Source organism: Amborella trichopoda, chromosome 2 (assembly GCF_054954075.1).
Source record: "Amborella trichopoda isolate Santa Cruz 75 chromosome 2, AtrichopodaSantaCruz75HAP2 v2.0, whole genome shotgun sequence".
In the NCBI taxonomy this organism is placed as follows: domain Eukaryota; kingdom Viridiplantae; phylum Streptophyta; class Magnoliopsida; order Amborellales; family Amborellaceae; genus Amborella; species Amborella trichopoda.
In genome coordinates this window covers 7,890,831-7,918,735 of record NC_142337.1, presented here as the reverse complement: position 1 = coordinate 7,918,735, position 27,905 = coordinate 7,890,831, and the positions used below count along the sequence as shown (strand labels likewise).

Sequence of the window (27,905 nt, the reverse complement as noted above, 5' to 3'; positions counted from 1 at the left end):
AATAAAAAATAATAATTATAGTAAGAAAACATTTGGATAGTTAGTTTGCATTATTTTTATATGGGAATGCCTGGTTGCATCGGCTTTACACTTTCTGGACCGCATATGTAGAAATGCGGTACAGCCCACAGGAAACAATTATCCTTAAATCAAAGCAATACGACTTGTATTCCTATAACTATCAAGCTTTCTTTCAACGAAGGGCTTCTCTGCTTCCTTCAACGAAGGATTTGCAGAGCTGAGTTTCTTATTTCCTGTTAAAACCCTAAGGGCTTCTCTGCTTCCTTCAACGAAGGATTTGCAGAGGTGAGTTTCTTATTTCATGTTAAAGCCCTAATCTTCTTTGATGAGTTATTTCTTTATTGTTTGCCCTAGTTCCTTTGATGGTTTATTCTCTTAATCTTTCTTTTATTTTTTTATGTTTTGTAATTTTGATACCTGTACTACTGTTTTTCCGGTTCTTTTATTGAAACCATTTTTCTTTTATTGTTTGCCCTAGTTCCTTTGATGGTTTATTCTCTTAATCTTTCTTTTATTTTTTCAATTTTGATAGCTGCAGTACTGTTTTTCCGGTTCTTTTATTGAAACCATTTTTCTTTCTTTCTTTCTTCTATTTGTTTTCTGGTTCAAGAAACAGTCCTCTTTACCAAAAGTTGGGAGAACCATTGTTAGGGTAAATTCGTTCTGCGAATTGAAGTTTGTTCAGCTTATAATTTGAGATTAACAATAAAAATAACCATCTTATCTTAATTGAGAGCTAATATGGAAACCCACCGAATGGATATGGAATCGTTTTTGTTACTTTAATGAGAATCAATAATAAGAAAAGTATATGGAATTGGCAATTAACAAAGAAGTCATATAATATGAGATCCAAGCTTCAATGTATTTTGTGACGTGGTTGGCGTACTGGACTATTAAAACAGAGGTATTAAAAGCTGGACCTCTTTCAGATTTAGGGCAACGTTTACATAGCTAAAATATTCAGGGTACATTCGGTTCGTGCGCAAATATTTATACAGGTGATTCGTGCCTGTCGAAAATATTTAGTCTAAATTGTTTGGGAAACTGCTTGGGTTTGGTGATTCGTCCTAAAATATTTAGCCCTATGAAGATCCTGGTTTGGCGATTCGTGCTTAAATATTTAAACAGCTGACATATTTAAATATTTAGCCCCATGAAATCCAAATAAAATTGGAGTATTTATTTTTTTATTTTTAATTGGGGATAGGTAGATATAGCTAAAAATATTTAGCCCTATGAGATCCAAATAAAATTAGAGTTTATTTATTTTATTTTTTTAAAATTAAGGATAGGAAAAGATAAATTAAGAGGACCCAATTTTTATTTTTTTAAAATTAAGCATAGGAAGAGATAAATTAAGAGGGCCTGATATCTTGGATTTTATTTATTTAGGGGTAATTGGAGTTTATTTATTTAGGGATAGGAAGAGATGAATTAAGAGGGCTTGGGTGCATAATTTGTTTTAGAAGGTCTATCTTTTTAGTTTAGGGAATAATATATAGATAAGGTAAAGATATTTTGGTTTAAGAAATAATAAGTGGTAGTTATCTTTTACTACTAGAAAGGTTAATGTAGAAGTTAGAAGAAGGTTTATCTTTTTAGTTTAAGAAATAACATATAGATAAGGTAAAGATCTTTTGGTTTAGAAAATCATAAGTGGTAGTTAGAAAAAATAGGGATGACACATGAGAGAGAGAAAATAAAATAAGAAAGAGAGATAAAATAGGGGAAAATACACCCTTTATTTAAAGGAATATGGCTTAAAAAAGTTTATTTAAAGGAAAATGACCTAAAAAAGTAGTGAATGAAAATCGAGTAAAATTGATCTTATGAGAAGATTGAGAATCGAGTAAAATTGATCTTGTCATCAAATTGAAAATATGAGTAAAGTTGATATTTTTATTCTTAGACCTTATTATAAGATCGAGAATTGAGTAAAGTTGAAAGGTGGAAGATCTCTCGGGGTGGAAGTTGATATTGTGACAAGATCGAGAATTGACTAAAATTGAGGGGTAGAAGACCGTGAGAATACCATCTATCGGGATGGAAGACCGTGAGAATACCAAGTTGAGGGGTGGAAGATCTCTTGGGGTGTAATTTGATCTTGTGACAAGATCGGGTGGTCTACGGTGAGAATACCGTCTCTAATATCGTTTTTTAGTCGACCATGAGAATACCATCTTTCGTTGAGAGAGGGTATAATTTTTTACCATTCGTCTTATTTTTTATTATAATTATTTTTTCTCCCTATATCAAGATCTCTGGACTGGCCAAGTATCCAAGTGCAATTTGGGTATATTATTAAAAAAATAGAAAAATTCATAAAAATAAGTAAACTTGTAGGATTGATGTATAAAAACTATACATGCAATTTAGATGTGTTTTACATTGATATGAGAGTTTTTATTCATAGATTTCCTTTTTTGGGGGGATTTTTCCTGAAATTTCTCCAACTGTATCTCAATTTTTCCTAAATCCATGTGTCTTGTATTTCTTTGTGTTCCTTGTGTTGATTTTTAGTTTTGTTCACTTTTTAAAGTTTTATTTTAATATTTATTATTTTTTGTAGTTATTTATGGAACATTTGCCTTCTAAATGTTATTTGGCCTCGGCCAGTGCGATATTGGCTTAAGACCCATATCTCATTTGAAGGGGCAGTTGTTATCGCGACTAGGTTGAAAACTAACAAATGTAGGAAAATTTTTAAGTCAAAATTTTGAAATTGAGGATTATGAGTAGTGTTTTTAAATGCACTATGCCACAAAATAATGTCAAGGAAGTGTCGTTATTCACATGTATCATATTATAGGGTTATAATCCAAGTTAAAGACCTTGATACCAATTATATATGTTAGGAATTTCAAGTTTGTTGTAGCCAAAATAATCTTTTCTAGTGAATTTTTGAGGTGCGCCTTAATTTGATTGCCCTATTTTTGAGGTGCACCTTAATTTGATTGCCCTGTTTGATTGCCCTATTTTTGAGGTGCACCTCAATTTGATTGCCCTGTTTTGTTTGTGTTCTCTGTAGTCCTAGTAATGAGTCTAGGGTTTCTACTTAGAAAGACCAAAGATTTTTTGTTCTTCTTATGTCATTGAAAGGCAAACTATTCAGCGTCAAAAGAAGGATGGCTACTACTCGAGATTCGGAAACGAAAAATTATCGGCTTTGATTAGATATTTTGAGGGGTCGAGAATAACTTAGAATTCATGTAGTGGAATTGTGCTTTTCTTCTAATCTAGCGGAATTATCATTTTTTGTGTTTAAGTTGGATAGCTTTTTCATAGTAGAATTATTGAGAAATAAAGTTTCGTAGCATGCAGAGGAATATAGATTCCTAATTCTTTTGAATTTCTTTAATTTCATATTTCAAATAAAAGTGAGGGACATGGTCCTTTCTTAACTTTTGAACTCATACCTAGATATTTTTATTCTTTTAGGAAGATTGCCATCTTAAAATTGCTATGATATAATTCATTTTCACATATAAATTACCATCAAGTAATACTTCCTTACATATATATATATATATATATATATATATATATATATATATATATATATATATATATATAAAGATAACTTCTCAGTTTTTTTAGGTTTTTTCACTTGTTATTTTCAAGAAAAAAAATGTGATATGCTTCTTTTTCTTATCTCTTTTTTTCTTTTCCTCATAGTTGCTAAATTAGAATGTTTATATTTTATAACCATCAATTATGCCAAATTTTAAGAAGAAGTGAGAATAAATTATAGTTGATTCCAATTTAAAATAAAGTACTTGAAAAGATCTTTCTAGATTTTATATATAAGCTTTGACCAATTTACTTATTTAAAGTTTGCACAAATTTTATGTCCAAGGAAAATAATGTGTTTTTATTCTCTTTCCAGTAAGGTGTCTTTAGCAAGTACAATGTGGTTGATAATTTCTGCATGCAAATGATAAACTTTCAGTTCTATCAAGTGTTTTAATCGATTTTAATCGATTCTTCCTCGTTAAAAACTTTTTTTTATATTAAGTTTATCTAATTTTTCTTTCAATCCTCTCTAAATCTCCACTTCATAAATCCCTATTTTTATTTTTATTTTTAAATAATGTTTTAGGCATTTTTGGATCACCAATTCAGACCAATTTGGATCATCAATTTAATAATGGTTTGACATGATTATCTATCTTTGTTTTGAAACAATAGTTTTTTCAATTTATTGAAGAGAAAAGATTATATGGAGCCGAGGCTCCTTTCAAATGAGAGCCTAGCTCAAGTATTTCACTAGAAGAGGTTGTTTTGATTCCCAAATATCTTCAAATTGATCATCTTGACATCAAGATGCATGGACATGATAAAAGTATTTCGCTAGAAGAGGTTGTTTTGATTCCCAAATATCTTCAAATTGATCATCTTAACATCAAGATGCATAGACATGGAAAAACAATGGATTTCAAGTTGTGAAAATAGTGTATTTTGTAATGCATTTTTCGACCGTTAATTTTCAAGATTTTCAAGTTTTCATAGATTTATTGATTTGAACAAAATATATTTTAAGGCTGTTGCAAAGATTTTCTGTATTAAAACCACATTTCTCGATACTTTTAAAGGTAGGTTTTAATTTGATTGTTTAGAGCCTAGGCTCTATGCAAACCGCACCTTTTATGGAATGTGCTTTTGTTGTGGTTTAAAAACACATTAAATTGGAGAGTAAAATAAATATTCTATAAAAATTATTGGCATTTAATGCTATTAGAGAGTAGAATAAATATTCTATAAGAATTTATTGGTATTTAATGCTGTTTATGTAGGGGATATCACATTTTCCTTTAATAATGCTATTCTTTCTAGAGTGATTTTCTATTTGGCTTTTGAATAATTACTTAAAATACCCTAGACAAAATTAATAGAATAAGGGTATTAAAAATAAAAAAATATTGAGTACATTAAAAACTCAAGCACCCTAATATAACCCCTTGACTTGAAATATAATGAAAAAGTAACTTTTCCTACCATGAGTGGAAAATATAATAAAAATTTGGATGAGGGTAAAGAAGTCAAAATAATTTTTCTACCAAAAAAAAATCCGCATGAGAAAGTGCTCAATCGCAACCGTTCGATTCTTCGAGATTTGTAATCAACGGTAAGTTATACGGTCTTTACTCTTTAGAATCCTAGTCCCAGTCAACTTGTAACTTTGTAAGTGGCCATAGGGAAAGTTATTTCTTCCGCTGCGATTTTGTTTGGAGTCCCTCGCCCTAGTATTTTCTAGGGCTTTCTCGCCTTCCTTCGGCGAAGGATTGGCAGAGGTGAGTTTATAATTTCATGCTAAAGCCCTAATTTTTTTTGATGAGTTTTGCCTTTCTTGTTAGCGCTAGGTCTTTCGGTTAGTCTCTTAATCTTTCCTTGTTCCTGAATATTGATACCTGTACCCATTGTTTTTCCGGTTACTTAGGTTTGAATTCTTCATTCTTTTTTCTTTGTTTTCTCTATTGAAACCATTTTTTTTCCTTCTTCCTTGTATTTGTTTTTTTTTCTTCTAGTAGCCATTGTTAGGGTAACTTCATTCTGCGAATTGAAGTCTGTGAATTAGAGTTTTTTTCTACAAAATCAGCATCTGTGAATTGGGTTTTTTTTTTTTTTTGTACAAAAGCAGCACCTTAATTGACAGAGAGATCTCTAGAGAACAAGCCTTAAAGAGAATAATAATAGAGAATAAGAATAGAAAAAAAAAAAAGAGAAAATATTACAAACCAAGAAGAATCCACCTTCCAATACGAAACGTTCTTGGCAAAATAACTAGTTAAATAACTCATAACCTAAAATATCCGCCTCCCAAACACCAAACGTTCGTGTCAAAATAACTAGTTAAATAACTTGTAGCCTAAAACATCCACCTCCCAACACCAACTGTTCTTGGCAAAATAACTAGTTAAATAACTCATACCCTAAAATAACCAGACGTTCTTGGCAAAATAACTAGTTAAATAACTCAACCTAAAATAAATGAGTAAACTTCCCTAAAGAAATAAAGAAATAACAATTAAAATAAACCCAAATAATCCCCTTATAACATTATTGCCTCTTTCTTTCCCTCTTGGGTCCTACAACCCTTCTTGGCCCAGCCACGAACTATCGACTGGGCATGGCTGCATCATTCCCCCAGTTCAAAGGAACTCGACTCTGGCTATCGATTGGGCATGGTTGCATCATTCTCCCCAGTTGAAAGGCTATCGATTCCCCCCAGTTGAAAGGCTATCGACTGGGTATGGTTGCATCATTCCCGGGCATGGTTACATCATTCCCCCTGGTTGAAAAGAACTTGACTCTGGCGAGTTGGCATGACTGCATCATTCCCCCCAGTGGAAAGGAACTCGACTTCGGCAAGTTGGTTTTAGTATAGATGCGGTATAAGTCTGGATTCACACTTTTGATTCACACTTTTGACCTTTTGCTCAGAAATCTACGTGCTATCAGAGTATGGCCTGGCCTTCTATTTGACTACATATTGGCGATAACCCTTTTGAGTTTGAAAGTTTTTGGTCTTCAAAACTTGCTCAATTTCCTCATCTTTCTTTCTCATTAATTGCTTCATCATATCAATTACTTCTTCGACTTTTAGAGGATCTCCATGAAACTCAAATAAGTTAGCAACATTAAATATCAGGGAGATATCCAATGCCTTTGGTAATTCCACTTCATATGCATTGTTCCCATATTGCTTCAAAATGCGGCAAGGGCCCATCTTCTTGGATTTGAGTTTATTAGAGGTTCTCAATGGGAACCTCTTCTTTCGCAAATGCACCATTACTAACTCACCATCGTTGAAAATTTTCTCTCTTTTATGTTCATTTGAGGCTTTTCGATACTTTGCATTGGTTTCCTCAATTTTCTTTTTGATTTAAGCTTGCAAATCTTAAATATGTTAAGCAAAAGCATTGGCATCATCACCTATCTTGCCTGGCATGTAATGGCACTAGGTTCAGCACATGATTAGGAGTCTGCCCATTAACAATCTCAAATGGTGATTTTCCTGTAGACTGATTCATTGAACTGTTGTAAGCAAACTCACCCTGAGGCAAAATGAGGTCCTACTGAGATATGCTATTTCCAACAATACTCCTCAAGAGGTTATCAAGGCTCTTATTAACTATTTCGGTATTCCCATCTGTTTGAGGATGATAAGTACTAGAAAATTGAAGTTTAGTTCCCATGCACTTCCACAAAGTATGTCAAAAATGACTTAAGAATTTTGTATCTTGATAAGATGTAATAGACTTAGGAACATCATGTAACGTTACAATATCTTTGAAAAAGAGATTGACAATATGTAGCATCCATAGTTATCTTACAAGGAATAAAATGTGCCATTTTGGAAAATTGATCAACAACAACAAAAATAGAGTCCATACCTTGTGTGATACGTGGAAGTCCAAGTACAAACTTCATAGAGATATCTACTCATGGGGCATCTGGAACAGGAAGAAGAGTATAGAGACTTGTATTTTGTGTGTGACCTTTAGATACTTAACAAGCTCGACATCGGGTCACAAATCGATCAACATCCGTTCGTATACGTGGCCAAAAATACTTTTCTCCAACCATAGCCATAGTTTTGTCCTTCCCAAAGTGCCCACCTAAGCCTCCACCATGAAGCTCCATGATGGTAAGCTAGTACCAGGCACCAAGTCAATGTGATGCTGAACATTTCTCATTGGAGGAAGACCATTAGGTAATTCTTCAGGCATCAAATCTTTATACTTTTCAAGTAGAGGTTCAAGAGACTTAGGAATTGTAGTCGGTGTAGAATTTTCTTTTGCAGGCAACACATAAATCACATCCATATCCTTGTTGCCCCTTTTTAATTTTTGCACATTAAGCAACTTTGGACCCTCCTTTTTAGTGGATTTGGGTGTAGGAAGTGCTTCATAGGGTGGAGTGTGATATTAATACCATCATTGACAAAAGAATAAGAGTTTGGTACAGTTTTATGCACCATATCATGATCAGAAAGCCATGGTCTACCAAGTAATATGTGCCATTGTCTACTAAGTAATATGTGACATTCATCCATAGGTGCTACATCGCACCACACTTCATCTTTATAATTAGCACCAATGGAAAAAGAGAATAAATATCGAGTAAGAATTGGTACCTCATCTCCTTTCTTGAACTACTGGATGTGATATGGGCGTGGGTGCTTATGGTCCTTCAATTGAAGTTTCTCTTTAGATACAATGTTTTCACTGCTCCCACCATCAATTAGTATTGTACATAACTTTCCTCTTGATGTGTAAGTTGTTCGAAAAATATTGTGTTGCAGCCACTTCTCTTCCTCATTAGGTCTTGGGGTGGATAGCATGGTTCGCTGCACAACTAAGGCTTCAACCCTTTCATCTCCATACAACTCCTCAATTTCACCTTTGAAAGGCTCAATCCCTTCATAAGATTGGCTCGTCCCAATATCACTCTGGCCTTCATAGCTGTATCCTTCATCAACTTCTACTTCATAATTTTCTTCTGCCAAATTAACTTTGACAGGAGGTTGACGTGAGGGGCAATTGAATGCTTTATGCTCAGGCTGTTAACACTTGAAACACACAATTTGTGTAACATCACGAGGTGTTTTACGTGCTCCCATCCTTATCCAAACACCACCTTCCCCCATATTAGGGTTTGGCCTAGTTGGAAAATTTTGAGAGGTTTGGTTTCCATGCCCCATAGGTGGTTTTCTAAAGGTTAAAGCTTGCTGCCCCTGTGATGAAGTAGAGCTTCTTGTAATTGAACTGTTTCTCCCAAGGCCCAGATTGACTATTTCCTCTGCTTTGAGGGCCAAAGTATAGGCATCAGACATCTTATAGATATCTTTGAAGGCCAATTCATTATGAATGCCTTGATTTAGCCCATTCAAGTAGCGACTTATTTTTTGATCTTCATACACTTGTAAATTTTCCCTTGATGTCAAAATATAGAACTCTTCAGTATAGTCAGTTATCGACTTTTCTCCTTGCTTGAAATTTTGACATCTCTGGTATAAGGTTTGGGCATAATTTACTGGTAAAAATATTTTGCGCATCTTCGTCTTCATCTTTTCCCACGAATTAATTTTTTCCTTGCCTTGTCGAAGACAATCCTGCTGCAAATCATACCACCAAACCATTGCATGGCCAGGAATTGTGGCTACTAATTTTACATTTTTTGTGATCTTCAATATCTTTGTACTCAAACACCTTCTCTACTTTACTTTGCCAATCAAGAAAATCATTTGCATGAAATCGACCATGAAACTCTGAAATATCATTTTTTATTTTAGGTTTTCTTTCTCTTTCTAGCAATCGAAGAATTCGGTCATTCAATTCCTCATTAACTAGGGCCGCCCGAGGTTGGTTAGGAACGAGATGCATACCTCTTTCGCCTCTGTTGCCTTGAGTTCCAACACCGGTCTCCAGATTCCTTCCATCTTGGAGCTGAGCGAACTTTTGCACAAGCTTATCTACTCTCTCAGCTACGGGCATAAATTTGTCTACTCTCTCTACTAGGGCTTGAACTAATTCAATCAATAACTTTAAACCATCGAGGGGTGTCACTTTTGAAGCCATCAGAACTCGCTCTGATTCCAATTGATGCAAATTAGGGTTGTTGTTTTCTACAAAATCAGCACCTTAATTTGCAGAGGGATATCTAGAGAGCAAAATCAGCAAATTAATTCGCAGAGAGATCTCTAGAGAACAAGCCTTAAAGAGAATAAGAATAGAAAAAAAGAAAGATATATCACAAAGCAAGAGGAATCCACCTCCCAAAGTTTATTCACCAAACGTTCTCTGCAAAATAATAATCTAACTCCCCTAAACCCTTCAATAACCAGTATTTAAATAACTCATAACCCTAAAAAGTTCCTACGAAATCCTACCCATCCATCTTATTTAATCATTGCTGCCCATTATTAACTTAAAATAAATGACTAAACTTGCCCTAAAGAAATAAAGAAATAATAATTAAAATAAACCCAAATAATCCCCCTAATTACATCATTGCCCATTTTTTTCCCTTTTGGATCCTGCGACCCTTCTTGGCCCTGCCACGAACTATCAGCTGGGGCATAGCTGCATCAGAAACTTATAATTGAAGATTAACAATAAAAATAATCATCTTGATTGAGAGCTAATACAGAAACCCACTCAAGAGAGCTGGAATCGTGCTAAGCAGTTGAAGAGGTAGAATTGTGTTTTGTTTATTGAGCTATAAAGCAGTTGAAGCGGTAGAATTGTGTTTTCTTTTTTGAAAATCAATGATAAGAAAACCATATGGAATTGGGAATTAACAAAGAAGGGCATATAATATGACACCCGAGAAACATCGATGTTATGTGATCTTTTATGTGCTTCAATGTATTTTGCAACATGTTTGGTGTACTGGGCAATAAAACAGAGGTATTAAGAGCTGTACCTATTTGAGACTTAGCCTAAACTGGATAGGTTTGGTGGCCAATGAAGATCTTTACTTGGAAAATTATGATTAGTGAAGAGCTACTTGGTAGAGTCCAATGGGAATCGGCCCCTGGACGAGCCAAGTATCCGAGTACAACTTGGCTATTAAAAAGATAGAAAAATGCATAACAAATATGTAAGCTTCCATGCAATTTAGATGTGTTTTACACTGATTTGTGAGTTTTTATTCTCTCTCTCCCTCTCTCTCTCTCTCTATCTATATATATATATATAATTTTTTTTTTGGGATTTCTGAATTGTCTCCAACCGTAAATCTGTTTTTCCTAAATCCATTTTTCTTATATTTTTTGGATTTATTTGTATTCCTTTTGTTGATTTTTATTTTTGTTTCACTTGTAAAGTTTTGTTTTAATGTTTATCATTTTTTGTATTTTTTAATTATTTATGGCTTGTTTGCACCCTGTATGTTATGCGGCCTATGCTAGGGCCGAGTATGAGGTGTGAGCCAAGTTATGATCAATTAAAAGATATTAGTGTAGGACCCATATCTCATCTGAAGAGCAGTTGCTATCGTGGCCAGGTTGAAACATAACCTGTCTAGGAAAATTTTTAAGTGAAAATTTTGAAAATGAGGATTATAGTACTGTTCTTAAATCATGTAAAACCCAAAATGATTGGGTAGAACAAGTTCTACCCTCACCATGGTAGACTGTTGACTAACACCATCATCGTAGTGGTGGATGTATGGTGTTGGAGAGATTGCAAGGCCCACAAAATAGTGACAAGACCTGGTGGTGCATTCCACAATGTGATATCATCTGTCTATCAATCTAATGGTGGTTAGGCTGGTCTCTACCATAGTTCATTTAAAGCCTTTTCCATCTGATCGTTCATCTAATTGGAAACTATTTAGACATTTTACAATGAAGATATTCATTATATTTTTCGAAGAAACCATATCAAACTATTGATTGCTTCAATGTTTCGAAAAAGGTCCGCGTGACGCTTTAGCGTTCTGGACCAAAACACCGTACGCCTAGAACCAGGCGGGCTCAACACGGGTAAGATGTACCCAGGTTGGCTAGGCGGTGCCTAGGGAGGTGGGCTTTCCTATTTTTTATTTTTTTATTTTAAAGATACCCAAAAGCTTTTTCTTTTTAAAGATACCCAAAAGGGAAAAGGGGTTAATTTTGACCCCAAAAACGGTTTAAATAGATTATGGGGATTAATTTCAACCTCTAAAGTTAAAACAATTCCATAAACCCTTAATGTCTTAGCTATACCTATTTCTGAGAATCAAACAGTATTTTGTGGTTTGAAGAAGCTTCCTAATTTTTTCACTTATTATGTCATATGGAGAATTAGAGACTATTACTAATACATATCCTATTAAACTTTTAAATTTAGTATGGTTTGAATTTTGAAATGTTGAACAAGTTTATTCTCAACATGCGATATGTCATATGTTTGTATATAAAAATATTTTACAAATACAACATTTTCAAATACAATAAATTACAAAATCAACATATATATATATATACACACACACACACACACACACACACACACACACACACTCACATAGAACTTGTACTATAGGGCGCTGGGCACCAGGCCGGCCGCGTAGCGTTTTTTGAGACCTTGGATTGCTCTAAAACATTTTGATTGGTAACTATAGATTACTTCTCCACGATGTGTCATAATTCACATGTATCAAATTATAGGGTTATAATCCAAGTTAAAGACCTTAATACCACTTATATATATGCTAGAGATTTCAAGTCCGCTGTGGCCAGCCCCTTGTTGGTCATGCCCATCGCAAGCCCAGGTAAAGAAGGAGGGTTGTGTTAGATAGGCAGTTAGAGTAAAATTTTGCCGCAACTTTTCATGAATCTTGAATCTACGTTATCTGCTTATGCTAGGATGTTCCTCATAATTGTTGTATTGTACTGTCACCCAGGTATAGCGAGAAGCAGGGGTTAGCTAGAGTGTTCCCTAGAAGCGACGTGCTGCAGCGCCAACCGGTTGTGATGGAAAATAGGAAAGGGTTCTCGCAATATTTTAGATGAGAGCAGGTAAACAAGCTAGTCCAAAAGAATAAGATTTGTCTAGCCACATAAAATGTAGGAACACTAACAGGTAAGAGTATAGAGCTAGTAGATACAATAAGATAAAGGAAAGTAAACGTTGCTTACCTACATGGAATTAAGTAGAAAGGGGAAAAACTAAAGAAATTGATAGGTATAAACTTTGGTGTATAGGAAAAAGATAATAATGGAAATGACATAAGCATAATAGTAGACGAAGATTTAAAGGATAAAATAGTTAATATCAAGAGAGTAGGTGATAGGCTTCTATTAATTAAACTTATATTAGGAGAGGTGATAATTAATGTTAATTAGTGCTTATGCGCCACAGGTAGGACTAGAGGACATAATTAAGAGACAATTCGGGGAGGACATGGATGAACTAGTCCAAGACATACTAAATGGAGAGAGGACTCTTCTAGGAGAGGACTTAAATGGTCATGTAAGTAAGGGTAGTAGACGATTTGAAGGGGTATGGGATATGGTTTTGGGAAAAGAAATGAGTTGGGTGAGGCTATTCTAGATTTTGCTACAACTTACGAACTGCCAATAGTAGAGGAAGATTTAAAGGATAAAATAGTTAATATCAAGAGAGTAGGTGATATGCTTCTATTAATTAAACTTATATTAGGGGAGGTGATAATTAATGTTAATTAGTGCTTATGCGCCACAGGTAGGACTAGAAGACAGGATTAAGAGACAATTCGGGGAGGACATGGATGGACTAGTCCAAGACACATACTAAATGGAGAGATGACTCTTCTAAGAGGGGACTTAAATGGTCATGTAAGGAAGGGTAGTAGATGATTTGAAGGGGTATGGGATATGGCTTTGGGAAAAGAAATGAGATGGGTGAGGCTATTCTAGATTTTGCTACGACTTACGACCTGCCAATACAAACACCTACTTTAAAAAGAGAGGTGAACATTTAAAACTTATAAAATTGGATCCTACAAAAGTCATATAGACTTCTTCCTCATTAAGAAGGTAGATCGACTATCATATAAATATCGTAAGATTATTCTAGGAGAGAGTTTGACTACGCAACATGGACTCGTGGTTATAGATGTTTGCGTAAAGAGATGGATATAAATTAATAGTTGTTCAAAAACTAGGTGGTGTAATTTAAAAAAAGAGAAAATGGACTTATTTAGGGACAAATTGGTAAAAGAAGCAAAAGAAAACTCTGAATACGAAGTCAATGTTGTGTGGAATGAGATAGCTGACTGTGTTAAGAAAGTGGCCAAAGAAATTTAGGAGGGACTAGAGGGAAAAGAAATTCCAATAAGGAAACTCGATGGTGCAGTGATAAGGCTCAAAAGGCCATTAGTGAAAAACGATCATGTCATGAAACTTGGCAGTATAATAGACATGATCAAAACTTAGAAGAATAAAAAAATATTACAAAAAATGCTAATAAAATACTAAAAAATAGTAAACAAGGCTAACTTAAGGCATATGATAATGTATACAATAAATTGAGAACAAGAGAATGTAAAAAAGGTGTCTTCAAATTAGCAAAAATGAGAGACAAGAAGTGTAAGGATCCAGACCATATTAAATGCATTAAGAGTGAGGACCAGAGGGTCTTAGCAAAGAATGGCGAGGTCAATGAAAGATGGAGAGATTATTTTAAAAATTATTAAATGACAAACACAATGGGAACACCGTACTAGGAAGAACCTTTGGCTTAAATGAGGGAGGAGGTCATAGTAGATACATTCACATGATTAAGATATTTGAAGTGAAAGAAGCTTTGAGGAGGATGAAGATATGAAAGGCTTTAGGACCAGACAGTATCCTGATAGAGGTTTGGAAGTGCATGGAGGGATTGGTGTATGTTGGCCGAGCAAGCTATTCAGAAAGTTGGTGAGAACATAAAAAATAAAAATATCAAACGAATGGAGGGAAAATATTGTGGTGTCTATTTACAAGAACAAAGGAGACATATTGAATTGTGCGAACTATCGAGAGATCAAACTTATAAGTCACACTATGAAGCTGTGGGAGGGAGTGATTGGACAACAACTAAGGCATAGAAAGTGTACTATCAGAAAATCCATTTTGTTTTATGCCAGGGAGGTCAACAACTAAGGCCATTTTCCTCCTTAGGACCAGATGATATCTTGATAGAGGTTTGGAAGTGCATGGGGGAGATTGGCACATGCTAGCTGACCAAGCTGTTCAACAAGTTGGTGAGAACAAAGAAAATGCCAAAGGAATGGAGGAAAAGTATTGTGGTAACTATTTATAAGAACAAAGGCGACAAACAAACTTGTGCGAATTATCGAGAGATCAAACTTATAAATCACACTATGAAATTGTGGGAGAGAGTGAGTGAGCAACAACTAAGTCATAAAAAGAGTATATTGGAAAATCAACTTGGTTTTAAACCAGGGAGGTCAACAATTGAGGCCATTTTCTTATTTAGGCTACTGATTGAGTAAGTTCAAGGAGAAGGGAAAAGGCCTCCACATTGTCTTTATTAATTTAGAGATAGCTTACGATAGGGTACTCAGAGATTTAATTTGGGGGGTGTTGGAAAAGAAATGAGTTTTGGATGCTATATTGACACAATGAGAGATGTAAGAGGAAGCGCTAATGTGTGTGTGGACAACTAGTGGAGAGACAAGTGAGTTTTCAGTGAAAATATGTCTACGTCATCAGCATTGAGCCCATATCTCTTTGTTTTAGTTATGGATGAGTTGACTAGGCAAGTAGTATATGTTGTTCGCGGATGATATAGTTTTGATTGATAAGGCTAGAAGCGGCGTCAACACAAAGTTAAAATTTTAGAGGGATGTTTTAGAATCAAAAGGTTTTAAAATTAGCTTAACTAAGCAAAATTTATAGAATGCAATAATAGGAGTAGAAACGAGGAAGTAGTTATGATAGATGGCTAACAAATACCTAGAAGTGCGTATTTAGATACCTTGGGTTGGTAATCCAGGAAAATGAAGAGATTGAGGAAGATGTTGCACACATGTCGAGATGTGCATCTAGAGTTTTATGTGATCGCGGCATGCCAATGAAGTTGAAAGGGGAGTTCGATAGGACGACTTTGAGACCAGCTTTGCTTTGTTGGAATGAATTTTGGGCCTTCAAGTAACAACATACACATAGAATGAGTGTACTTGATGGAGGGCAAATATTTTCTTATTTTTAATTTTTTTTATTCCATTTCGAAGAATGTATATTATAATTTTAGTTTTAGACTTTTAGGGTTTATTTCTAGAGTATTTTAATTTTTTAAGAATTCTAGGGTTTTTATATTCTTTTGATGTATTTCATGAGTACAATTCATAAGTACTGTTCATGAGTATTGTTCATAAGGGTAAAACTGTCATTACAAATTTTAAGTTAAATTAGGATATATGGTCATTTTTTGTACTTGGAATGTTAAATTATAATGTATAAAAGGTGTGGGCCCTTGAGGGGTTATTCCACATGATTTTAAAAATAAAAAAAGAGAAAAACTTAGGCTTTTGGAACCCTAGCTTGGGTGTGGAGAAGAACCTCTAGTTTTTTTTTGAATTGTGCTTGTGTTCGACTTGTTTCTTGCTGATTTTACTGTTCCCTCAAATTCTCCTACATAAAATTGGTATCAGAGCCTGATGATTTGTATGGAGAGTACTGTAGCACGGTAGCGTAGGGTCGATTTTTGTGCCCTAAATAATAAACAAAGCCTAGATCCTCTACTTAAGGTTTGTGATTTCGGCGATCCTATGACGGCAAATAGGGGTTGTGCAAGGGGGGTTTCATAAATCCGCTCCATGACCTAGAGATGAGAAAATTGAGGAACTTGAAAGGCAAATTCAGCCACTGACACAACAATTCGTGAGCCTCAATAATGGGCAAGCAGCTGATTTTTCAGCTCAAGAGGATCTCGAGTACAAGATTTTTTGTTTTCGGGCTCCGCACAGGGAGTCGAGTTATGAGGATAGTTACAGAAGACCTAGATGTGGGGAACTTCATTCTAGGGTTTTTGATTTGAAGGATGAGATAATTGATTTTGACACAAATTTCATTGCAAATCAGCAAGTTGTAAATTAGAATTCACAGTTGATATGTGCTTAGATGAACAACAAGATCTTTTAGGAGATCCGATTTATGATAAAGATCACGATGATGGTGAAAATATTTTGGGAGAGGGTGAAGAATATGGAGAGAAGGCAACAAGACTAATCAAATCATACCTTTTGAAGATCTCATTAATATTAAAGAGATAGAGGGTGTTGGAATTACAGTAGCGCAAATGAAACGTGGTCAACTCATAAACTGCAAATGTAGTCTTGATTTCAAAAAAGAGAAAAGTTTAGGCTTTTGGAACCCTAGCTTGGGTTTAAAGAAGAAACCTAGGTTTCTTTGAATTGTGCTTGTGTTTGGCTTGTTTCTTGCTGATTTTATTAGTCCCTCAAATTTTCCTGCATCAGTAGCTGAAATGAGGATGTTGAGATGGATGAGTGGCAAGACAAGACAAGATAGAATTAGAAATGAATATATTAAAGGGAACTTAGATTTGACTTCAATAGGCAATAAGAAGAGGGAAAAGTAGACTTAGGTGTGTGGGCGGTGTGCAACGTAGACCCAATATAGTTCCGGGTAGGAGGTGCGGTTTGGTTCCAGTAGAAGCCTTTAAAAGGCGGGAAAGGCCCAAAGGGACATGGATGGAAGTAGCGAGAAAATATGTGAGGATTTATGGTTTTATTGAGATTATGGCCCTTGATAGAGCAAAATGACAAAACAAGATTCATGTAGCTGATCTCAAATAGTTGGGATAAGGCTTTGATGATAACGATGATGACGACGACGACGATGATGATATATGCTGAGGATTTTAAGCACCATCTGGTGAAAGATATTAAAGACATACCTTGAGATTTATCCTCGTATTGTTGCCATGAAGTCACATTATGTTGTTTTGGTTATTGGATAAACTGCATTATATATATCTGATAAGTAAAAGGTTATACTTTTTTTGATGGGATAGAAAATTTTAATGAACTCCATATTCCCTACATACTTTAAATTGGGGACTGGCATTTGAGTTCAATTTATCAGATCTTCAAATAAATGAAATTGAGAATTGGATAACTCATTAGAAATTTGGGGTTTTTCTTTTGCTGGAAAGCAGCAAAAGTCATACTGCCTTTTCCTGCTGTTTTGGAAAAGTTGGTATTCGTTTGATTTTTTCAGCTACAGAAAGTTGATATGGCTGACTTGACCTGATTTTGTTAAGAGTACCATGCACCCCAAGATTATAAATGAGTACCACATATGCAGACGGATATTTCCAATTTGGCTAATGTTCGTGGAGAATAACTGGGATAACTTATGGAACACACCAAGTGATTCTCTATTTGCATGAGTTCTACATACTCCATGCTTTGTGTTCTTATTTTATGTCCTTTATGCCTAAAATTCTTTAGGTGATATATCTTCCTTGCTTAGGAAGGATCCTTGTACCATGAGTCAGTCATCCGATGTCAATGAAGAAATTTCCTCTGTTACCTCAAGCTATGCAAATATGTCTTGACTCCTGGGTAACTTGGAACCCACTATCATGTCAATTTGTCCCCAATCTCCAAAAGGACCGAAACAATGAACATTTCACTCGGTAGTACTCCTGAACAAATCATAATATTCTTACAGTTGTTCAAAACAATGAAATCTCCCTTTTATGCTATGGGGAGCGACGATTGTCAAACTCAGAAGAGAAGGATGGGGTTTTAAGTGCCTTCTGAGTTTATGATCGTTACTGAAATCTTCCTTCACCCTCATAGCATATAAAATTTGCTCTTCAAGGCATAAAACAAAACTAGATGGACGTTCAAACTATATGTTTGATCTGCAACTTACATGACGGACAGTTAAGTATTGCACATATGGACATTGGCACTGTATGTTTGGCATGTGACTTACTTGAATGACAGTTCAGTGTTCGAGATATGGATTTGCGAACTGTACTTTGACATATAACTTGCATGAGCGATAGTGAGTGAAGTGTTGCGCACATCTCGGTAGCATCCCACAATGCAAAGATCTTATACATGGCTGTTACATTATTTCTATGTATATGCATAATATGCCATGCTTTTGAATGTTTTCTGATAGTGTGTTAGTAAATTGGTTTATGTCAATGCATTACCATCTTTAAAATTTGGTGGTTAGGACTCAAAAGCATTTTTTCCTTTTTTCTTTGGTATATCTGTGAATGCTTGCAGGGATGTTCCTTAGCTGATAACTAGTTTCGTTCATGCCAATGCCATGCCACTCTTAAAATTTTGAAGGTAGGGCTTAAATGCTTGAAGAGATGGTTACCTGACTGTTGCTCTTTGACAGTTGTGCTGCTGGGTCGTCATATCCTACCTTTTGGAGTTAACTGTGGACTTGGATTGAGCAGGTTCATTGAGTATATTGCTTGGAGCTTGAGAATTTGTGGGTTTTTGGTTGGTTGGAATCATAACAAAACGATGCAGGCCATTGAAAACTGTGAAGGACAACCAGTGGATCTTTTCAATGCTCCTGTGCAAGTTTTTGAGCTAACAGTTATGTCAGTTGCTGATAAACTCACCCTAAAGAAAAAATTGGAAATGGAGCTTTCTCAGGTGCGAGTTGCAGTTGAAAACCTTAAATCAAAGAGCAGGAAAAACATAGATGAAATTTGTCCAACTGTCACAGACGACGATGCAATGGTCTTGGGAAATGACCATTCTGGTAAGGATCAAGTTAGTGGAGTCCATTCTAAGCATGGATTTCACAGGCAGTTGTCTGTAGCTAGCCAAAATAGTCAAACCGCTCATAGCAAGGAAAAGCGTAAACCTGAGATCACCAAACTCTGCAACAGCTCTGAGTTTGTGCCTAGAGATGTGGGAGTGTTGGTTAATAAGCGATCTGAGGTAGCTAAAGTTGCAGATAAAAAACGTGCCTTACCTGAAAGGATTGAACCCCCCCAAGACAGAAAAACGCCAAGAATATTTAGTGATAGGATGAGAGACTCTGCCATTCTTCTAAAGAAGCTAATGCTTCATCCAGATGCATGGGTGTTCAACCAGCCTGTAGACCCAGTAAAATTGATAATTCCTGATTATTTTGAAGTTGTAAAGAAGCCCATGGATCTTGGTACAGTAAGATCTAAGCTAGAAAGGAAATTGTACTTAAGCACCCAGGATTTTGCTGCTGATGTGAGGCTAACATTTTCCAATGCTATGCTTTATAATCCTCACAACAATGATGTTCATCTTATGGCCAAGGATCTTAACACCTTATTTAATAAGAGATGGAGGTCTTTGGAGGAGAAGTGGAAAAAGGATGGTTCAGGCAGTGTGCTGAAGCCAAGCAATCCCAAGACAGTTAGTCAGAAGAGACCTGCTGCCTCTTGTGTGAGCTCGGCTCCTAGGAAGTCTATGACACTTGCCAGACCTGTGAAGGTAATGGAGAATTTTTTTGTTGATAATTTGCTCCTGCATGCACTATTATCTTTTTTTCTTTTAATAGAGGAAAAAATTGCAGAATGAAATGAAAAGACATAAACAACTGAGAAATAGTGTGACGATTCAGTAGTAGTATATGGAAAGAGTTTAAATTTTTTAAAAGAATTGAATTAACAATGACATATAGTCATGAATTCTAGGCACATCGTTAGAGGATGATTTTCTCATATTTTGGCAGAGTTAAAAAATGTAAAATATGTAAAATAGGAAACAAAAAATGTAAAATAGGCAATACAATGCATTATTCTTATGTTCTCCTACACTATAGTCAAGTTTCCTCGAAAGAGAAAAGGAGAAAACAGACACACAAAAAAGAGCATCATATGTGTTGGCACTTTGAAATCAATGGGGCCTTCGGGGTCTTCAGAAGAAAGGTTGTTTGCTATATTTTATGCCAAGTAGCTATGGAAAACAATTTTTTGGAGATTGCATGTAGCGATTGAGGCAACTTGATCTGTATTGTATATATTAAATGAAGCTAGAATAGGATAAAAAGAGCAGAGAAAGAAAATTATGATCCACATGCACACATGAATATCTGGGCATCAGGGTTGTCCCTGTCCAATCATTGGTTAGGATGGTTTTTAGAGTGGGACCTCATCCAAGGAATGTCGTGTTCTGGTGCATCCCACACTCCCCCTGACACTGTCCAACCCACTGATTTTGTGTTGTATATATATATATATATATATATATATATATATATTTGAATATATGTCAAGCCACTGATTACGTTATACTTCCGAAGTCAGCATATCAAATATTTGGAAGTATTCATCAAGGAATACTACAGGAAATTACCCCAAAATTGGAGAAGATTGAAGGTTTTGTGTGTACGATATAGGTCTGGATTCTGCAAAAACATTCCAATTTGGATCCCAATACCACTCACAGCAATAGAAAAAGAAAAATAAAATGATACAGGAAATACATTTGAAGTATGTGAGAGATTTGTGACTAATTAATAGATTGATGATGTATTTATAGTTTCCATATTTTGTGATTGCAGCCTGCAGGTGTTGACTGCAAAACAGTGCAAGGAATTGTCCACAAGAACATCTCCAATGGTACTATCAGTACAGTGCCATCTTTCTGCTGTACTGTTATTAGTTTGTGGCTGTTAATTAGGCTAAAACTTGTAATTGCTGCTGCACTCAGGCATGGGAAAAGCTCGCGAATTTACAGTTTGTGGTGATGTTGAGAATCACAGTGTTTGTACCCAATCGTTATCTAGTGGTTAGTTAGCTATGTCATCTCTCTCTAGTAAGTACTTGCTAATGAATTCCAAAAGTACCTCACTCCTTTGTCGTGGTTCATTCCAGATGTAGATTCTGAAGGCTCCATTGTTGGAGGGGTGAGCCAGGGTCATGCATCCTCAGGGACCAAATTTCATTTGAAACATATAAAGGTTAGCACCAGCAGTGACCTATTACATTATTTTGTTTTCTGTTTGTTCGTTTTTTTTTTTTTTTAAGATTTTTGTGGTGTTCAGATATCTTCTGTTTTTTCATGTAGTCCAACTTTACAAAAGTAACTACATTCTACTGTCTTATTAATTTTCCTTGCATCCCTTTTCCTATGTATGTCTGCATGCATTTGTAAGATGCCTACTATGGCGTCCTAACTTTGTATAGTCTTTTAATGTAATGTCTTTTGCTCTGCAAACTTTATTCGCTCTTTCTCTAGGGCAAAACATTTCTATGCAATATGTTATTTTGTTAAATTTTTTATCTCTTTTGCCTTTCATCGTAATTTTTGTTATGACTGTAAAAGTACTGTTACAATCACATCCCCCCAACCCCATTTCCCCCGCCAACAAAAAAAAAGAAAACAAAAATAAAAATAAATCAATAACTGTATTTCTATTTGCTCCATCTTCAGCCTTCATTATATTGATCTTTCTATATACTCCCTAAACACTTTAAATCTTTTATGGACAACCAAGGCTTGCTTCTTGTTTGATTATTGCTTAGTTATAGTAATAAATCTTTTGGGAACTAAATTTAAAATTTTTGTTCGTAACTTTTTACTGTAAAAAATATGGTGAAGGCATCTAGTGCTGTTTATCAGTGAAATCTTTTATTCAGGTTTTTTTTTTGTGTAAGTAATAAATTTTTATGAGGGTCCAACCCCTTACGACATGGCCCCTGCCAAAAATAGGTGTATGCCATTTTAAGTGGCGAGCACACGGTGTTCTATAGTAAAAGGCGAAAAAATAGTTCGCAAATTCTTTATTCAGTTGAGATTGGTTTTTATGCATATTATCTGAAGGGTATTTTCGAGTGGTTTCTTCCCTGTATTCCTGTGCAACTTCTGCTCTCAATTAGTGTCTCTGCAAGTGTGTGACTACTCCTCCTCCCGCCTTTTCTAATAACTTATCCCACTTGTTTGCAGGACACTCAGATGTCTACAGCTGAAGTTGCCATTGAGCAGTACTCAAACATGGACCATGATGCTGATGGTGGAAAAGGTTTTCTTCTTTCCTCTCTTCATTTATTTCTTCTTCCTTTCCGCTTTTATTTTTGATCACTAGATTTCACTTCTTTGATTATATAATTTCAATTTTCTTTTGTAACTTAGTTTCTCCAATAAACTGTTCACGATCCGCAAGTGATGTTGATGAAGAAAGTGGTCAGTCACGCAGTCCTCATCCAGTTGCTTCCACATCTGCTTTTAGAGAAGGTTGTTTATGTGCAGCTGCCCCACTCTTTGATGATTGTGGCATTTAGAAATTAGTAAGAATTCGTCTGACATATATGAATTGGGTTGTGGTGTTTGTCTTTACAGGTGGGCGTGATGCCCCTGATGGACAGCTCTCTCCGAGCAAGGCTCTACGTGCTGCAATGCTCAAGAGTCGTTTCGCAGACACAATTCGTAAGGCGCAACAAAAGACTCTCCTCAACCACGTAATTCCTCTCCCTCCCATTCTCTCTTTCTCACACACACATTTGCACATCTGGTTGGGCTTGTACTCCTTAATTTGATGCCTAACAGGGTTACTAATACCCTAGGTTGCTCTTGGAGCCAACTCTCTTTACGTGTTCTGGATGTTTAGACATCATAAATTTCCCCCATCATGAATCAAGTGGGCAATTATACTTTTGTCCTTGGCCTTGGACATTGATAAAATTCCACCATAAGGTAGGCTAGTATTTGAACCATGTAATGGTTGATACCACGTTTAATGCTCTACAGTTCAGTATCAGCTTTTGCTGTATGTTGAAATTTCATCACCCCTTGTGGCAAATGGTGCAAGTAACCCTAGCACAAAAATAAAATATATATAAGAGGGTATCTTACGTTCGAAACATCTTGTGCTTGTTGAGGTATTCTTGACATTACATAGCCCATGTCAAATAGAAGAGAAGATTTGTGTTTACATGTACTCACATGATCTATGTTCAGGGCGGAAGAAGAGATGCCATAAGAGAAAAAAGGGAGAGAGAAGAAATGGAAAGAAGAAAGCTAGAAGGTTAGAAATTCTTTACTTGTATTATCTTGGCTTTTTTTTTATCCTTCATTATTCTTTTTTTAATTTTGTACTATACCAAGCAGAGAGAGCCAAGATGGAAGCTCAAGCCAGAGCTGATGAAGTTGCACGAGAACAGGTTGAGGCCCAAGAGAAGAGGAATAGGGAACGTGCAGCTGCTCGGCATGCTCTACAAACTGTTAGTATATTTCATTCATCTTGAAAATATTTTATTAATTTTCTGATAATTGAAAAATGATTTCTTAATAGTGATTTTCCACAAAAGGCAAATCATCCTGTGTATTTTAAATGCGCGCTATTATGGTGCATAGAGTTTCTTTTACTTTTTTAGAACCTTATTTATTATTAGGATATGGATATCTCGGGATCATATTGATATATATCATTATGGTCGTATATATAGATATCTCTTGATAAGGTTAGGTATCTGGAAGATAGAGACCAAGTTATCATACCATATTTATCTCATGTAATTGTGTGATTGTCCTCTATATATAGAGGTACTTACTGATGTATACATTCATCCAAAAATAGTGAAGATATAGCCGATTGGGGCTTTGGATCCGTGGACGTAAGGCTTCGGCGTCCACGTAAATGTTGTGTTCTCTCTTCTTCTATCTCCATCCATTCTCCATTCTATGCTCTCACAAATTCGAACTTGGTATCAGAGCGAAGAAGAAAATTTTGATTTGTGGCTCATAGATTGCTTGTTTTGTGAAGGTCCGTAATCAAATCAATTTAATTTTCATCTACGATTGGAGCAATCATCGATCTCTCAAATTTTCATTGCAATCATCAATCTTTCAATCATCGATTGAAACCCTATTAGGAGAACATTAGCAAGTCTTCACAGGTTCAATCCCAACAAGTCGTTCACCCTTACATACCCACCACTCCGCATATACAATTCAACTAAGAAGCCATATGGCACACAATCCTTGTTAGCAGTTGATCAAGAGCATCGATCTTATCCATTTACAGAAGCATCGATCTTATCCATTTGGTGGTATGTGAGCATCAAGAGAGAGGGGGATGCAATTAATATCGAGGCTTTGAAGCGGGCCGGAACCCCCTTTTCCTTAACAGAAGCAGAGGCCCTTCACTATTGGCTGAGGGCAAAGGTTTTTTTGGCGATAGCTGCCTGTCCCATGCTACGGCTTCCCATTGCTCGGGGAAGATCATACCCATTTGTTCTAGTATTTGTCCAGACTGAAATGCCTGCCCGTCGACTCTTTTGCTCTTCTTTTGGGGTACTTTGGACATCGGATTGTTAAGATGTAGATTATTTTTCTGAAGAAATTTTTTTCTTCACCAGGAAATATTGGGTTCCCATATATATAAAAAAAAAATTGAAGAAGTTGAGAAGGAAAAAAAAAATTGGGTGGTATTTTTTTAAGATGTGGGCTTTTATCTAGAAACCCAATTTCATTCGCATTTTTTTTGATATGATTGTACTCACAAGGAAAAAAAAAAAGCACTTGCATTTTGCAAGTTGGGTGTTTCTTCTCCTCTACACCCAACTTGAGGGGGAGAGTATAGGAGATATGGAAAATATGAGATATGGAGATGAGATGAATAGAAATGTAGTCAACATCTCTAATGTACCCGCTATGTGGACAAGAACATCAGTTTTGGTATTCGTGCATTTTTCAGTTATCTCATGTGTTTTTTGCTCCTAGTGCCTTGCCATGTTTCGGTATTCGTGCATTTTTCAGTCATTCATGATTAGCGGATTTTTCAAGATTTTTTGGTTTCAAAATTCCTGTTTCAGTTTCAATTTGATGATCAAGAGTTTCAAAATTATGGTTGATGATCAAGAGTTCCATCTCTAGATGAGGAGATAAAGATGATCGAATTTCTCGATCCTGGTTGATGATCAAGAGTTACCGTCTTCAGATGAGGAGATGAAGATGATCGAATTTCTCGATCCTAGTTGATGATGGAGTTTTCCGTTACTCCATCCTGTGTGATGATCTGTTTGTTCCAGATGCCTATGTTTCAATGATTGAGTTTTTCGTTACTCAATCCTATTGACCATCCTGTGTGATGATCTTTTTCTTTTAGAGAGAGAAAACCTCTAGAAAGAAAAGAAGCCTCTGAAGAGAGGTCTTCAGAGAAGCCTCTGGAAGAGAGGTCTTCAGAGAAGAAAGTAGAGAGCCCAAAAAATGGTTGTTTCTTAAAAGTTCATGGTAACGTGTGAAATTTATCATGGATTTGATCACTACTCTTTTTTTTTTTTTGGCAACTAAGTATTGTTCAAACTCCAGTTGTTTTGTGTCAAAGCATCTTGAGTTTTAGGAGTGTTGGGATATGGATATATCGGGTTTATATTGACGTACATCTATATGTAGATATCTCTTGATAAGGTTAGGTATCTAGAAGATAGAGATCAAGTTACTTGGTGATCAAGTTATCGTATCATATTTATCTCATGTAATTGTGTGACTGTCCTCAATATATAGAGGTACTTATTGATGTATATATTCATCCAAAAATAGTGAAGATATAGCCGATTGAGGCTTTGGATCCGTGGACGTAAGGTTTCGGCGTCCACGTAAATGTTGTGTTCTCTCTTCTTCTATCTCCATCGATTCTCCATTCTATGCTCCCTCCCTCCCATAGATTTACACATCTTTTAGGACAGTTTTAATACATGGCACTTCTTCTAAGATAGTGTCCAATTTACACTATCCAAAATAAAATGGATGGTGTGGATTACTGCCACCTTATTTCTACAAATAAGGTTGCAACTTTGTGTAAACTTTTTCCTTTAGGGAATACCAATTTATTTTTTTGTACAATGCCACATTCACTTACATTAACCCTCTTCAAGCCTCTCTTGAAGCCCCCAATCACTCTCTACAAGTCCCCATCTCTATCCCTCTGGAGTTATTAGATCTTTGTCTTCTAGTCTTCAGCAAAACCTCATCTCTCCCTTTATAATCCCTTTTTTCCTTTATCTACAAATGCGTGCACAAATCCCTTTTTTCCTTTCTCTACAAATGCGTGTACAAGACCAACGATGCCGATGCCCCAGAGAGACAGCGGACTATCTCTCTTCGCAGACCTCTCTCTTCTTTTTTCTCTAAATACTCTCTCCCTTCATAAACCCCTTCTCCTTTCTAAGTGCCCCAGACTAGCAATCGTTCTTTTTTCTCTAAATACTCTCTCCCTTCATAAACCCCTTCTCCTTTCTTAGTGCCCCAGACTAGCAATCGTTCGAGAGGGAGAGGGCACTTCTAAATAAAATAGAGAACAATTGCCCATCTAAAGAGATATGACCTGTTTTTCTTCTCTTTAAAAATGAGCGATATAACAAGCCATGCCCACGTGAGAAAGAGAGACAACAATTCTATATCTTATGTCATCGACTCCACCCCACCTATTCCTCTCTCTAAACCATATATTGGATCCGTCCTACTCATGTTCTTTGGAATTTTTATAATTAGTGATTAAAAAAATGTTGGGTTGGTTTGGAATCGCCCAGTCTGATCTAGGAATCGGTTATCCTGTTCTGGTTCTGCGTGTCTATAGGAAAACGGCCGAGTCTAGAAGGGAACAGGCAATTCGGCATGGTAAAACGATGATATGGATTGCCGATTCATTGATCTAGACCGGTTTTTGGTATGTTCATTGGTTTTTCATGTGTTTTTTCCGTATAGTAAAACGGCAATCCATACTGTTGATTTACTGGTCCGGACTGGTTTTTGGGGTGCCTAATCCAAGTCACTTATCCTTTTTGTGGATCATTATTGAAAACAATTAAAGACAAAGAAAACCATAGTTTTGAGAATCTGAAAAGGCAAAAATTCAAATTGAGAAACACCAAAAAATGCCCAAATTAAGACGCACTCTAATTGTCCTCAATATTCTAAATCTCTTAAAGAGTCGAAGCAACAAAAACCACCAATCTTCTAAAAACGTATTTTTCTACTTTTATGTATAATATATACTTTCTTGATGCCTCGTGGGGAAGCTAGCATGTCTAGAATTTTTCAAGAACAAGAATTTCATAAAGTATCACAGTTATGCTGAAATTTTGATTTACGATATGCATTATTCGATTCAAATTTTTGTGCTTATTTGGTATATCTTTGTGTGCAGATGAAAAAGACAATATATATCGACAACTTCACTGATTTTGAATCAGTTTTGAGTAGTTCATACTTACTAGAGAACTTGGGTTTATTTTTGAAGGAGGACTACATGGATGATGGTGTGGAGGATGCGGTTTATTTTTGAGGGACTACATGAATGATGGGGAAATGTTTGAAATATGAAACAATTTTTAATTTTATTATTTGTCTATATATTTATTGAGTGTTATGAAATATATAAAGAAAGTTTAGTTGAGGGAAAATATGGATGGTTGTTGTAA

General features: G+C 35.7%; 1 protein-coding gene across 9 annotated transcripts; it reads left to right on the top strand.

The window, feature by feature from the left end:
• Positions 1-173: 173 nt before the first annotated feature.
• Positions 174-27,887, top strand: LOC18443227 (transcription factor GTE12). 9 transcript variants are annotated; one of them, XM_088857786.1, is made up of 13 exons: positions 5,244-5,315; positions 12,418-12,532; positions 18,769-18,834; positions 18,948-19,974; positions 21,047-21,104; positions 21,196-21,273; positions 21,360-21,445; positions 22,432-22,507; positions 22,618-22,719; positions 22,825-22,943; positions 23,443-23,509; positions 23,593-23,705; positions 27,632-27,887. In XM_088857786.1, exons 4-13 carry the CDS (start codon positions 19,018-19,020, stop codon positions 27,767-27,769), a joined length of 1,794 nt encoding a protein of 597 aa, XP_088713912.1. In that variant the 5' UTR covers positions 5,244-5,315; positions 12,418-12,532; positions 18,769-18,834; positions 18,948-19,017; the 3' UTR covers positions 27,770-27,887. The 9 variants fall into 9 exon arrangements, with proteins under 9 accessions (XP_088713906.1, XP_088713914.1, XP_088713912.1 ...); XM_088857780.1 differs by lacking the exons at positions 5,244-5,315; positions 18,769-18,834 and adding an exon at positions 174-306 and having other exon boundaries at positions 18,887-19,974; XM_088857785.1 differs by lacking the exon at positions 12,418-12,532.
• Positions 27,888-27,905: the final 18 nt, after the last annotated feature.

Excerpts from the sequence above, each read along its gene's own strand:
- LOC18443227 (XM_088857780.1), top strand. Across the intron at positions 22,508-22,617 it reads TGATGCTGATGGTGGAAAAG|TTTCTCCAATAAACTGTTCA; the intron begins GTTTTCTTCTTT and ends TTTGTAACTTAG. Across the intron at positions 23,706-27,631 it reads CTCGGCATGCTCTACAAACT|ATGAAAAAGACAATATATAT; the intron begins GTTAGTATATTT and ends CTTTGTGTGCAG.